The 14,706-nt window shown below is 42.1% G+C and overlaps 1 protein-coding gene across 3 annotated transcripts in view; it reads left to right on the forward strand.

Moving 5' to 3' along the window:
* The window catches only part of RAB6A (RAB6A, member RAS oncogene family), a 107,737-nt gene that overhangs the window by 16,435 nt on the left and 76,596 nt on the right, over positions 1–14,706 (forward strand). Inside the window, exon 1 of one of the 3 annotated variants that reach the window (XM_032853129.1) lies at positions 14,073–14,636. The exons of 1 other annotated variant lie outside the window; for it this stretch is intronic. In XM_032853129.1, coding sequence (XP_032709020.1) covers positions 14,567–14,636 — 70 coding nt within the window. In that variant the 5' untranslated portion in view covers positions 14,073–14,566. Of the gene's footprint in view, positions 1–14,072; positions 14,637–14,706 lie in introns of those variants that run through there. One more of the 3 variants, XM_032853128.1, reaches the window with a different exon arrangement.

A 14,706-nucleotide genomic window follows, 5' to 3' on the forward strand; every position in this document is an offset into this window, starting at 1 on the left:
CACCTGGGTGGTGCAGTCAGTTAAGCCCCGGATTCTTGGTTTGGGCTCAGGTTGTGATCTCAGGATCAAGAGATTGAGCCCCAAGTCAGGCTCATGCTCAGCTTGGAGTCTGGTTGAGTTTCTCTCTTCCTCTCCCTCTGTCCCCTACCCCAACCCCCTTAAAATAAATGAGTAAATATTAAAAAAGAAAACTCATTAAAATAGGACATAAATCCTGTTCTTCTTGGAGGAGGAAATTATGATTTACCCATATCTAATTAAATTTCAAAGTAGTGGGTGAAATAAGAAATATATATATATGATCTTTGAAGTCTATAAACCATAATATACTCTTCTTAGCAGATCTTGTTAGGGTTTGAATGTATCTGAATCTCTGTTAGTTACTTTATTCTAATTTATTTTGTATTTATTTATTTTTTTCACTGCTGTCTCACCAGGAGATTGATGTAAACCCAAGAACAGGGACCAAATCTTTTTCCACTTTGTCCTTTCATTAGGAAAGCACAGACCTTGGTACCTAATAGGCAAAAGTGTTTGTAGAATGAATAAATGAACAAATGAATGCATCAGGCAGAGCATACTTGAATCTGAACTGATGTGTTAATGTAGTGAACACTGGTGGTGGACTGCCAAATGTCATCTTTTTTTAAAGATTTTATTTATTTATTTGGCACAGAGAGATCACAAGTGGACAGAGAGGCAGGCAGAGAGAGAGAGGGAAGCAGGCTCCCTGCTGAGCAGAGAGCCCGATGTGGGACTCGATCCCAGGACCCTGAGATCATGACCTGAGCCGAAGGCAGCGGCTTAACCCACTGAGCCACCCAGGCGCCCCCAAATGTCATTTTCAATCTTTTCCTCCTTATAACAAAATTACAGTTTTATTACAATAATCTGTCTCCCTCCACAAAGCCATTTACGTTTGTATTTGTCATAGTAACCCGATTTCTCTTTCCAGTGACAGATTTAGGATGGGTATATAAAGAAATTCCGGACAGTGAGGCAGAATAGGAAGTCTGCTGGGGGGATTCCACGGAGCGTTTTTCACTTATAAATAGAGCTACATAGAGCTATCTTCTCTCTTTGGACTTCATAGTGTCTACATGTGTCAACTTGAACTATTACAGCCATCTTGTCATTATTGGGGAAGCTGGTGTCTAAAGAAAAAATCAATATGCTGAGGAAAGCAGGGTAAAGGCAGAGGAACACCGTCTTTGCAGACACTGCTAGGTGGAAATTAACCAACTTTGAAGGTGCCATAGCTAGGAACCTCTTAATGTGATTTTCCCTATTGTTTAAGCTATTTAGTGTTGGGCTTTCTGTTTCCCCTGAAGGATTCCTACCGGATAATGTTAGTAAATGAATAACAAAACAAACAACCTTTTTTTTTTTTTTCTCTCTCTCTTTCTCATCTGACTACATTGGAGTGTGGACAAAGGGCACATGTTGGCCCTGTTTTATTGGGATACAGCTGTAATGTCAATGTTCTTGCAAGCCTCCTCTGGAAAGACTGTACACTAAACTTGATCATCTTAGATCTGGGCAACAAAAAAACAATTTAGGATCTTGCTTCTGCTGATGAAAATAATGAGACTTTCCAGCCTGGCTCTAATACACAATGCTGGCATTTTAAGCACAAGGGGACAGTCCTAATAGTAATTATTTTCAGGAGACTTGAAGATAGGTATTGACATTGGTTCTTTGTAATTATTATTATATATTTTTTTAAAAGATTTTATTTATTTATTTATTTATTTGACAGAGAGAGAGAGAGAGCACAAGTAGACAGAGAGGCAGGCAGAGAGAGGGGGAAGCAGGCTCACTGCCGAGCAGAGAACCCGATGCGGGGCTCGATCCCAGGACCCTGAGATCATGACCTGAGCCGAAGGCAGAGGCTTAACCCACTGAGCCACCCAGGTGCCCCTTATTATTATATTTTTATACAATTTTCAGGACTTTTACCTTTTTTTTCTCTTCCATTTACTCAAATTCTACTAATATGTCAAGATGCAGCTGAGATTTCATCCTTATCAGAAATATAATATAACCTCTCCTCTAATCTCTTAATTGCCTTAGTATTTTATTTGGCAGTTGGTCATGCAATGCTTTGTGAGATCTCAATGTATGGTTTTAAAATGTTGTTCAAATCTTTGTTAAACTTTTACTTAAGACCTTTTTTTAATTTAAAAATTATTTATTTTTATTTTTATTTTAATTCCAGTATAGTTAACATTTAAGCTTTTCATATGTCTTTCCTTTTTAGCTACATTGTAAGTTCCACCATGGCTGAATAGGTATCAAGATATCCTCACACAAGCACCTGATCTACTGGATAATAAATTGTCAATTAATTAAATTATCAAATAAAGAAATGATTATTGGGACGCTTGGATGGTTCAGCTGGTTAAGCATCTGCCTCCCACACAGGTCATGATCCTGGAGTCCCAGGATCGAGCCCCATGTCAAGCTCTACACTCTGAGCGGAGCCTGCTTCTCCCTCTGCCCCTCCCCACTCATGCTCTCTCTCTCTCTCTCTCAAATAAATGAATAAAATCTTCCAAAAATAATAAACAAATGATTATTTATGTTTTATTGTAAATTTTTTTAAAGATTTTATTTATTTATTTGACAGACAGAGATCACAAGTAGGCAGAGAGAGAGGGGGAAGTAGGTGCCCCACCGAGCAGAGAGCCCAATGTGGGGCTCAATCCCAGGACCGTGGGATCATGACCTGAGCCGAAGGCAGAGGCTTTAACCCACTGAGCTACCCAGGCACCCCTATTGAAAATTTTTAATTTAAAATGTTAAGAATGTGTAGAAGGAAGAGATTAAGCAAAGGAGTTAGAAATCTCATTTTCTTTGTATTTTGTTGCTGAGAACTAAACAGATGTTTTGGATTACAAAAATATCCTTCCTTTACCTCTTAAAGCATGTAATAATTCAGTGGTAATAGGTATGGAGAATCAAATAAGATAGAATCTGTTTTAGTGTTTATATGAAGTTGACCCTCATGCTTTGTTTTCTCTCCCATCTCCTCAGCACAAAGCACATTGCCTTGTGTTTCACTTGTACATAATAAATGTTGGAACACATTAGACAAATGTGTAGAGACTTGGGAATAACTTCTTGGGTATTTATTGTACTGTTGTTTTTTTAACAGACTTTATTTTTTAGAGCCTTTTATGTTCACAGCAAAACTGAGAGGAAGATACAAAGGTTTCTCAAATATCTCCTATCAGGACACATGCATAGCTTCCCCCGATATCAATATCCTTGACTAGAATGGCACATATGTTAGTAATGATGAACCCACATTGACCCATTATTGTCACCCAAAGACCATAGTTTACATTTTGTGGATTTGGGCAAATGTATAATGGCATGTATCCACCATTATAGTATCCTTCTGAGTAGTTTCACTGCCCTAAAAATCACCTATTCAACTCTCCCTCCTCTTAACCCTTGACAACCACTGAATCTTTTGCTGCCTCCATAATTTTGATTTTTCCAGAAATATGAACATTTAACATAAACATCCAGTTAACACGAAAATTGAAAGCTCATTTTTGGGGCACCCAGATGGCGTAGTTGGTTGGGCGTCCAACTCTTGGTTTCAGTTCAGGTTGTGATTGCAGGGTCATGAGGTTGAGGCCCAGGTTGGGCTCTGCACTCAGCTCGGAGTCTGTTTGGGACTCTCTCTCCCTGTACCTCTACCTCTCCTCTCTCTCTCTCAAATAAATGAATAAATATTGAAAAAAAAAACCCACAAAAACCAAATCTTTTTCATCCCACCTTCAATCAGGATAAAAAAGAGATGCTTGGTTGGCTCAGCTAGTGGAGCATGAGATTCTTGATCTCGGGGTTGTGAGTTCAAGCCCTACACTGGATACAGAGATTACTTAAAAAAAAAAAAAAAATTAAGAAGAAACCATACCTCTGACAATGCTTCTACATAACATAAACTATAGGTATGTATGTTTACTTTTTTTTTTAAGATTGTGTTTATTTAATAGAGAGAGTGAGAGAGCATGAGCAGAGGGGAGGGGCAGAGGGAGAAGGAGAAACAGACTCCTCGTGGAGCAGGGATCCCAATGCAGGACTCAATCCCTGGACCCCGGGATCATGACTTGCGCTGAAGGCAGACACTCAACAGACTGAGCCACCTAGGTTCCCTATGTTTATTTTTTTAATTGAAATATAATTCACATATCATAACATTCATGCTTCTAAAGTGTATGGTTCAGTGATTTGTATCGAATTCACAATGTGGTGCAACCATGACCGATATCTAAATCCAGATAATTTCATCAGCCCCAAAATGAAAGGCTAATATGTGGCCCTTCGTGTCCAGCCTCTTAGCATAATGTTTTCCAGTTTCATCCATGTTATTCCACGTATCAGCCCTTCATTCTTTTTTATGGCTAAATAATACTCCATTCATTATATGGATATACCTGATTTTGTTTACCCATTTATCAGTTGATAGAAATTTGAGTTGCAGGCACTGGGTGGCTCAGTTGGTTAAGCGCCTGCCTTCAGTGCAGGTCATGATCTCAGGGCCCTGGGATCAAGTCCGACACTGGGATCCCTGCTCAGTGGGGAGTCTGCTTCTCCCTCCACCCCTCTCCCCTGCTCATGATCTCTCTCTCAAATAAACAAATAAAATCTTTAAAAAAGAAGAAATTTGAGTTGTTTTTATTTTTTGAATAATAGGAATAATGTTCCTGTGAACACACAGGAGCTCCTTGTACATACAGGTTTTTGTGGACATATATTTTCAATTCTCTCAAATGCATACCTAGAAGTAGACTTTTTAGAAAAGATTTATTTATTTAGGGGCACATGCTTGTCTCAGTCGGTTAAGCGTCTGCCTTCCACCCAGGTCATGATCTTGGGGTCCTGGGATTGAGCCCCACATCAGGCTCCCTGTTCAGCGGGGAGCCTGCTTCTCCTTCTCTCTGTGCAGCTCCCCCCTGCTTATGCTTGCTCACTCTCTGTCAAATTAATAAATAAAACCTTTAAAAATTTATTTATTTATTTATTTATTTATTTATTTATTTATTTGAGTGAGAGAGAGCAAGTGAGCAAGCACATGTGGGGGAGGCTGAGGAAGTGAATCTTCAAGTAGACCCTAATGTGGGGCTTGACAAAGGGCTTGATCTCATGATCCATGAGACTATGACTCATGAGATTATGACCTGAGCAGAAAAAAGGGTTGATAGCTTAACCAACGGAGCCACCCAGGTGCCCCCATCCATACATCTTCTTTGAAGAAATGCCTCCTCAAGTCCTTTGCCATTCAAAATTTGCCTAGGTGCCCCTCTTTTCTTTTCAAGTTTTATTTTTATTTAAGTAATCTCTACACTCTGCATGGGGGCTCAAACTCACAACTCTGAGATCAAGAGTTGCATTTTCTTCTAACTGAGTCAGCCAGGAACCCCTCTTTTATTGTCTTTTTAAAATTTGATTGTAATCATTTTAATTTCCAAGAAAGGCTGTTTTTGTGTTCCTTTTTTAAAAATATGACCTTGTTCTTCCTTCATAATTATGCAATGCTTTTCTCTCATAGACTTTCCTAATTCTTTCTTGCTGGTTTATTTGTTTTATTTTCTTTATTTCATATTGGAGGATTTTATCAAATATATGGGAAACCTTTCATTTTGTTCCTATTTAATAGAAGACACCAAATTAATTGGGAAGTCAGTGTGAGTGGGTGGCATGTACTGATTAGAAGGGTTCACTACAGGATGATGTGGCGAACTGGCTTCTTTTTTTCCTTTTTTTAAAAAAGATTTTATTGGGGCGTGTGGGTGGCTCAGTGGGTTAAGCCTCTGCCTTTGGCTCAGATCATGATCTCAGGGTCCTAGGATTGAGCCCCACATCAGTCTCTCTGCTCAGCGGGGATCCTGCTTCCCCCTCTCTCTCTGCCTGCCTCTCTGCCTACTTGTGATCTCTCTGTCAAATAAATAAATAAATAAAATATTTTAAAAGATAAATAAAATAAAATCTTTTAAAATACATAAAATCTGGGGCGCCTGGGTGGCTCAGTGGGTTAAGCCGCTGCCTTCGGCTCAGGTCATGATCTCGGAGTCCTGGGATCGAGCCCCGCATCGGGCTCTCTGCTCAGCAGGGATCCTGCTTCCTCCTCTCTCTCTCTGCCTGCCTCTCTGCCTGCTTGTGATCTCTCTGTCAAATAAATAAATAAAATCTTTAAAAAAAAAAATACATAAAATCTTTTAAAATAAATAAAAAGATTTTATTTATTTATTTGAGACAGTGAGAGAGAGAGCATGAGAGGGGAGAAGGTCAGAGGGAGAAGCCAACTTCCCGTGGAGCTGGGAGCCCTTTGTGGGACTCAATCCCCGGACCCCAGAATCATGAGCAGAGTGAAGTCAGGTGCCCAAATAACTGAGCCACCCAGGTGCCCTGAACTGGCTTTTTTATTGAAGTTACCGCTACATTAAAAATTTACAGGTCCTGGGGAGCCTGGGTGGCTCAGTGGGTTAAAACCTCTGCCTTTGGCTCAGTCATGATCCCATGGCTCTGGGATCGAGTCCCACATCGGACTCTCTGCTCAGCAGGGAGCCTGCTTCCTCTTCTCTCTCTGCCTGCCTCTCTGCCTACTTGTGATCTCTGTCTCTCAAACAAATAAATAAAATTAGAAAAAAATTTGAAGGTCCTTTCTCTGGGATGTTTCAACTTACCTTGGGGCAGGGAGGAATATAAGACACTGCTAGTGTTATGTAAGGTGCTTGGGGAGAGACCACTGGTTATCAATGCCCCTATCTTCTGATAGCACCTCCCCCTAGTATTCCACTATGCCTGGTTATTGAGCCTGGAGCCTCTTATGTTTAATTCCTCTGTAGAGATGGAAAAGTTTATAACTACTATTTATATAGTCTTTGATACAATTCCCTTGTTTTGGGCCCCTTTCCTTACCTCTACCTTCTGTAGTACCCTTTACTTCACATTCCTGAGACTTTCTGGGATTCTGTTTGACTTGCTTCTTGTTACTCTCCCCTTCAGTGAACACTTTCTGTGCTCTGTTTAGTCACCACTGCTCTATCTTCGTCTCCCAATTTAAAATATGACAGTTCTGGGTTTGAGATGTCAAAGCCAGAGCCTGCATTTTTATTTTTTATTTGGAAAATTTCAGAAAAGGAAGGAAGCAGAAACATCTTTAGTCTATCATCCTATAACGGAAATTTGTTTAATTTTCCCAAATGATGCAGCTTATTATCACACTGGATAGTTTCGGTTACACACTACTGTAATGACTATCTTCTGATTTTTAAATAAAAAAGTCCTAGTCCCTTTGTATTATTCAAAAATCTGGAGAAATTTTTACAAAAAAAAAAAAAGGTTTCTCCTGGCATCTTAGGCAAGTTACAATTTGGCTGTACCGTCTGTTGGCATTTCAGTGCAAACAGTATTGGTCCCACTTTTCTGTCCTAAGATGCTCTATTCTTTATATAAACAGCAGGAGAAGCAGTTGTTCTCTTCTACTCTGAGGGTGATTATCTCTTAGCGGCAAGTGGAGTGATTCATTCTCCTGTACCTTTTGGAGGAGACTTTATTACTTGTGGGGGATACAGTGTCGGGGAGAGGAGAGCTCCAGCAATATGTCAGGTATTACACATTCCGGACTGGCATAAAAAGAAGCAACCTCTTCCCCCACTGGAATTTCAAAGCCTGGAAGCAACACCCCACATCTAAGTCTCTGAGAAATCACATTATTCATATCAAGGACCATGATTCATGTGAACGGAACAAAATGGAATTATCAAAAATAGATTCTGTAGATTAATCGGTAGCAAAAATATCTTCTGACTTAGCTTATGAATTGGCTATAATCACAGGAAGGACGATTCCATTGAGGTTTTACCATCTTCTCCTCCATCTTGATTGAATAACCTTTATACTTTTCCCATGGCACATCTTTGTAGGTCAAGGTATTTGGAAAACTGGCTTTGACAATATGCCTCCCTCTTTTTTTTTCTCTTGTTATCTTTTAAAAGTGATTCTTGCTTAAACATACCTTGTGTTAATTGTGTTCATTTAATTGGTCACCTTGAATTATTGAGCATTTGTCATTTTTATGCTTTCTATATTGACCCACTATTATTTTTAGCAGTGATGATTATAATAACCTGCAGAGTGGGTTAGAAGGGCTTCACATTTGATGGAACTTGAATTCCTGCCAGAGCTATTATTTGCTTCAAATATGAGCAATATGATTCCAGTCCTTTTACCTGGGCAATTTTCTCCTTCTATTGATTTCCTGCCTCTATAAGAGTAATAAATCGTTTTTAGGGAGTAGTAAACAGAAAAAGGCAGTTCCAATTTGATAACTATTACTGTATTATGTATACACACACAGTATTGAGTAACCAGCGTTCAGGGAATTGTGTGAGATGTTGTTTTTTTTTTCATTATTATTATTTTTTTTTATTTATTTGAGAGAGGGAGAATGGGGGGAGAGAGAGAACATGAGAGGGGAAAGGGTCAGTGGGAGAAGCAGACTCCCTGCTTTGCAGGGAGCCTGATGCAGGACTTGATCCTGGGATTCCAGGATCATGACCCGAGCTGAAGGCAGTCGCTTAACTGACTGAGCCACCCAGGCGCCCCTGTATGAGATGTTTTAAGAGATCTAAAGATGAGAATGTCAAATGCTCTCAGCTGCAAGTAACAAAAATATAGCAAAATGTTTCTATATGATAGAAACATATAAAGACAATATTAAGTACAAAGATGTTTATCATTTTGCTAAAAAGAAATCCAGAAGAAAGACAGTGCCAGGATTGGTACAATGGCTCAAAGATGCCTTGTAGCTTAACCATCAACAATGGCTTGGATTTTTCTTTTCTTTTCTTTTTCCTTTTTGAAAAAGATTTTATTTATTTATTTGACACAGAGAGAGAGAGATCACAACTAGGCAGAGCAGCAGGCAGAGAGAGAGAGAGGGGGAAGCAGGCTCCCTGCTGAGCAGAGAGCCCTATGTTGGGCTCGAGCCCAGGACCCCGCGACCATGATCTGAACCAAGGCAGAGGTCTAACCCACTGAGCCACCCAGGTGCCCCCAGGTTGGCTTTTTCTTAAGGATTATATGTCAATGTTCATAAGATACCTTTGCTCTAGATATCATGTCATTATATAACCATATATAATGGCAGAAGAATGGCAGTGTGCCCTCATCTACCTCTTTACATCAGGAAAGCAAATTTATCTCAGAAGTCTCTGGCGCATTTTCTTCTGGTTCAGATCAAGTTAGGTGTCTTTAGCTTATTGAAGGGAAGCTAGAAAATTAGCTGTCGTTTCCAATATATATTGTGGAGATGTGTGTGTGTTTCATGTGTGTGTTGTTAGATAGGCAACCAATAGTGTCTGACACAAGGAATAAGATGGAATCTCAGTCCTCCCTAAAGAAGCTTGTTTCTCTCTGGGTGGAACAAGCTGTAACTATAATACAGTTTCTGTGTGGTAGCTTCCTGGAAACACTCCTGGGCTTCAAATTAACAATCCCTTTTAAATTGGTTAAAGAAAACCATTCTAGATACTTTTGATTTGGAGTTGCCAAAGCTGTCCTCTCTGAATTTTTAGTCACAAGTCTGTTCTGACCATCTTTTTAATAAGTGGTGTTAAGAAATGTAGTATCAAAGTTTACATAATGTGATTTTAAGTGATGTACTCTTTCTCCAAAATGCTCTTGCCCTTACACCTTCACATGCTCACATCTCATTCATTCTTTGATGAAAGCTAAAAAAATAATGCCTCCCATTTATTTCATTTGTTCAGCAAGTATCTGCTGCATGCTTACAATGTCAAGCATGCTGAAATTGTTGGGGATGCAAAACACGAGTTCTGACCTCATGGAACTTAGTCAGGAGGGGAATACTGACAACTAGCAGTAGCAAGGGATGAAGAAGAATAAGGTACAAGCAGAGGACAGGCAGGGGTATTTACACTATTGATGGGGTTAGAAGCAGACAGAGAAGTCTACTTGAAGACTTTTTTTTAAAGATGATACCTATGGATGAGTAGGAATTGGAGAGAGAAAGGGAGGCGAAAGTGTTCAAGGTAAAGAGAATCGTGTATAGAAAACCATGGAAGTGAAAGTGTTAGTGAAAGTGTTCTTGAAAAAGGCCTCTTTAGGGGCACCTGGGTGGCTCAGTGGATTAAGCCTCTGCCTTCGGCTCAGGTCATGATCTCAGGATTCTGGGATCGAGCCCCACATCGGGCTCTCTGCTCAGCAGGGAGCCTGCTTCCCCCTCTTTCTCTCTCTGCCTGCCTCTCTGCCTGCTTGTGATCTCTCTGTCAAATAAATAAATAAAATCTTTAAAAAAAAAAAAAAGAAAAGAAAAAGGCCTCTTTAACTCCTCCTTCCCCTAAGTAATTTCTCCATTTGATGACCCCCCGTAGCACTTGATATACAATTTTTAGGTCATAAGATCTCTGAAGGCAAAACATATGACTTATACGGAGTACTGGGTAAATGTGATTGCCGCTTCAGAGGAGAGTGAGGCTGTATCTATGTCCATGAAAAATGCTAACTTAAAACATTAAAATATCTGAGGTAAGAGGTGGATTATACCATACTTCTCTTCAAAATGATAGGAAAAGCATCACCTGTCTAGGTGACTACAGAGACCAAAGCAACAGGGAGGAATTGATTCATAAAGTTCTGGAGGAAGTACAAAGTAATTATAGCTCCAGTCCTCAAATATAACTTTAAAAGCTATTTCAGGGGGCACCTGGGTGGCTTAGTGGGTTAAAGCCTCTGCCTTCAGCTCAGGTCATGATGCCGGGGTTCTGGGATCGAGCCCTGAATTGGTTCCTCTGCTCAGTAGGGAGCCTGCTTCCCCCTCTCTCTCTGTCTGCCTCTCTGCTTACTTGTGATCTCTGTCTGTCAAATACATAAATAAAATCTTAAAAAAAAGCTATTTCAGGAAATATAATGAAAACCTGGTATACATCAGAAAGAAAAAATACCCACTCACTTATCTTTACAAGAGGTTTTCTTTTTAGATGTTCTCTTGGTATGGGCTGTTCTTTGTGTGTGGCGGGGTTTTGGGTTACTGGTGGGGAGGGCCTAACCAGACCTGACAAGCTACTTTAAAATCAAAAAAATTTTTAAAGATTTTATTGATTTATTTGAGAGAGAGATCACAAGTAGGCAGAGAGGCAGGTGGGGGGGGGGAAGCAGGCTCCCCACCGAGCAGAGAGCCTGATTCGGGACTAGATCCCAGGACTCTGGGATCATGACCTGAGCAGAAGGCAGCGGCTCAACCCACTGAGTCACCCAGGCGCCCCTTAAAATCAGATATCAACGGACACCCGGGCAGCTCAGTCTGTTAAGCAACTGCCCTTGGCTTGGGTCATGATCCCAGGGTCCTGGGATTGATTCCCACATGGGACTCCTTGCTCAGTGGGGAGGCTGCTTCTCCCTCTGCCTGTTGCTCCCCCTGCTTGTGCTCCCTCTCTCTAATAAATAAATTAAATTAAACATTAAAAAAATACATGTACACACAAATGTCCATGTCATGACTCAGGTTTTTATCATTTAATTTCTTGTTTATTTTTTCTTTTTGTTCTTTCATTTTAGATACATGTTCCAAAATCCTTTTGCCATTTGGTTGAGAGGAACCAAAATGAGTAAATTTTGATAGAGAAGGAGGTTTGGGGATATAGCTATTGTCTTGATTGGCCAGAATAGATAGTATTTTAAGCTTTCATGAGAAAGCTCCCTTTAATTTATTCCTCTCCTTAATTCTAGTTTAGCTATTCATCCCCAGGTTTGAGAAGGCACTTGTTTGATCCTGTCATTTCTGTAGCTAAGTAAATAATAACTCCCAAATAATGAGCAAATATATAGAGATGTGTTATGTGAATGGTAAGACACTATACACAAACGTAAGGTCTTATTTTATCACTAACTTTGGAAGTTTTTTTGTTTTTTGGTTTTTTTTGAGAGAGGAAGAGAGAGCTCGGGCTCATGAGCAGGGGGGAGGGGCAGAAGGAGAGGGAGAAAGAATCCCAAGCAGGCTCCACGCCCAGTGCAAAGCCTGAAGCTGGCTGACCTAAGATCATGAATAGAGCTGAAATCAAGAGTCAGATGTCTAACTGACTGAGCCCTCCAGACACCCCAGAAGTATTTTTTTTTTAATATTTATTTACTTGAGAGAATGAGAGTGAGAGAGAGAGCATGAGAGGGGAGAGGGTCAGAGGGAGAAGCAGACCCCATGCTGAATAGGGAGCCCAACACAGGACTCCATCCTGGGACTCCAGGATCATGACCTGAGCAGAAGGCAGTTGCTTAACCAACTGAGCCACCCAGGCACCCCATCCCCCAGAAATATTTTTGACAGATTTCTTTCTTTTCTTTCTTTCTTTTTTTTTTTTTTAAAGTAATCTCTACTCCCAACATGGCCCTTGAATTCACAACCCCGAGATCAAGAGTCACATGCTCTACCAACTGAGACAGCCAGGTTGTCACCCCCTACTTTTTTTTGATACTAGTTTTTTGAAGTGTCCTCCTCAAGGACAGAGATTACTTTTTTGGATGCTGTCCCATAGTATGGTGAGGTGTAGATGCCGAATTCTCTAATTTGGTGATTCTTAATCTTTTACCTCTTTAAAATATACTGTATTTTTTTTTAAGTTTTAAATTTACAGAAAAATTGAGCAGATAGTACAGAAAGTCCCCATATAACCTCTCCTTCCCCAGTTACCTTTATTATTGTTAGTATGTATGACACATTTGCTACAATTAATGAACCAATAACAATACACACTGTAATTACTAAAAATCCATATTCTTTTTTTTAAACTTTTTGCCTAAAGTCTTTTCTCTTTTAGAATACCAATCAGCTTAAAACCCACGTTGAGCTGTCATGTTATATCTACATTACACTTAATTGCCATGTCTCCTTAGGTTCTTCTTAGCTGGGGCATTACCTTCATTTTTTGGGTCATAAACTGGGTTGAAAATCTGATGAAAGTTATGGATCCTCTCCACAGAAAAATGCACGTGCTTCAGATGTCTTATTGAAGGGAGGTCCACCCATAAGATATTCAGAAGCACCGTTCTAGGACGAAAAGGTGATCTTGAAAATATCCCTTCCCCCACATTTGGGCTCAAAGTCAGGCTCTACTTTGACCTTTTTGCGTAGCTGTTTTCCTACATGGGCCTTGGTTTCACCATCTGTGAAATGAAGGGTTTGGTTTACACGATGTCTAAATCCTTTTCTAGCACTTTGGAAGGTGGGCGTCACCTCCAATTGTCTACATCAGAGTAACAAAGGTTGATAACAGACCAAGGCAGGTCAGGTCAGGAAAGTAGACGGGTGTATCAATAAAGAGGTTGCAGAGGTTCAGTGGGGGACAACACAAAACCTAGGTTCCACTTTATGGCTTTGTGGATTTTCTAAGTCATTTCCTTCCTCTGAGCTTCAATTTCCTCATCTGCAGAAATGTAGAGGCTCTGCTTCTGGTAGTTATGAAACTCCTGGGAACAACAGCGGACAATGTATCTAGGAAGATACCGTGTAAGGAATTACGAGAAGAAAAAAGATGGAGTAGATGGCTTAGTGCACTGGTGAAGGGCGGGCTTAAGGAAAGAGAGACCTAGCTGACCGCTCTGGAAAAAATAATATAGTATAAACCTTAGGGCTATCGGACCACACCCTCACAGCGCTGGGATCAATTCTACCTACGTGCCAGCCCCGCCTCCTCCCCCCCATTCCCCTCCGGCTGAAACTAGCCACACTTCTCATGGCAGTCACAGCGCGACGCTTTCCACCGCGCAAGGACCGCGCGCGCTCTCGCGCCGCCACCTCACTGCCATCTCTGCCCGCCCTTGGCTTCCTCCGATTGGTTCTCACGTAAGTGACGTAAGTGGTCCTTATTCCACCCACATCACTTCCCAGGGTTCCTCCCTCCTCTTTGCTTCTCCCGACTCGCGTGGCAACCTAACCTGCCCTCGTCTCTGCTGCGCCGGAGGAGCCGGGAGAGCAAGCTAAACCAGGAAGGCGGGGGTTTGTGGCGCGCACGCGCACGCACGCACGTACGCCGGCGGCCGGCGGGGCGGCACGCTCGCGCCCGGGCTCGCCGCGCGCCGCGCCAGAGGCTCGTGCACTCGGCAGGTTGGGCTGCGGCGGCGGCAGCTGTGGGAGCTGAGGCGCTGCGCGTGAGAGGTCCCAGTAGCGTCTGCGGCTCCAGTTCCGCCACCCTCCGCTTCTCTCACCCCAGTTTCGGTGCCGGGTGCGGAGAAGGGAACGGCGCTAGTGTTGGGAACCTCGAGCACACCCCTGGCTGCTTCCGACACCGCCATCCTTCCTTTCCCAGCCGCGGGCCTCGCTCGGTGCGAGGCGACTCTGCGGGGAGGCGGCGGCGACCGCTGCCAGTCTGTGGGGAGGAGTCCTGCCCTGCAGCCTTACTCCGCAGCCGGGCCCTAAAGGGTCCGAAAGAGCTCGGCGCCGGTCCTTCCTCTCTCCTCTTTCGTCAGCCGGTTGGAGCAGCGTCAGTCCGAGAGGTCTCTGGGCTGAGGCGGCGGCAGCTCCTCCGGCTCCATCATGTCCGCGGGCGGAGACTTCGGGAATCCGCTGAGGAAATTCAAGCTGGTGTTCCTGGGGGAGCAGAGCGGTGAGTGTGCGGCTCCCCCACTCCTGGCAGCTGGCCGCGGCTTCCCCGCACCGCCCCCAGTGCGGCCCTT

Source organism: Lontra canadensis, unplaced genomic scaffold (genome assembly GCF_010015895.1).
Source record: "Lontra canadensis isolate GAN:19392208 unplaced genomic scaffold, GSC_riverotter_1.0 scaffold7, whole genome shotgun sequence".
NCBI classification, from domain to species: domain Eukaryota; kingdom Metazoa; phylum Chordata; class Mammalia; order Carnivora; family Mustelidae; genus Lontra; species Lontra canadensis.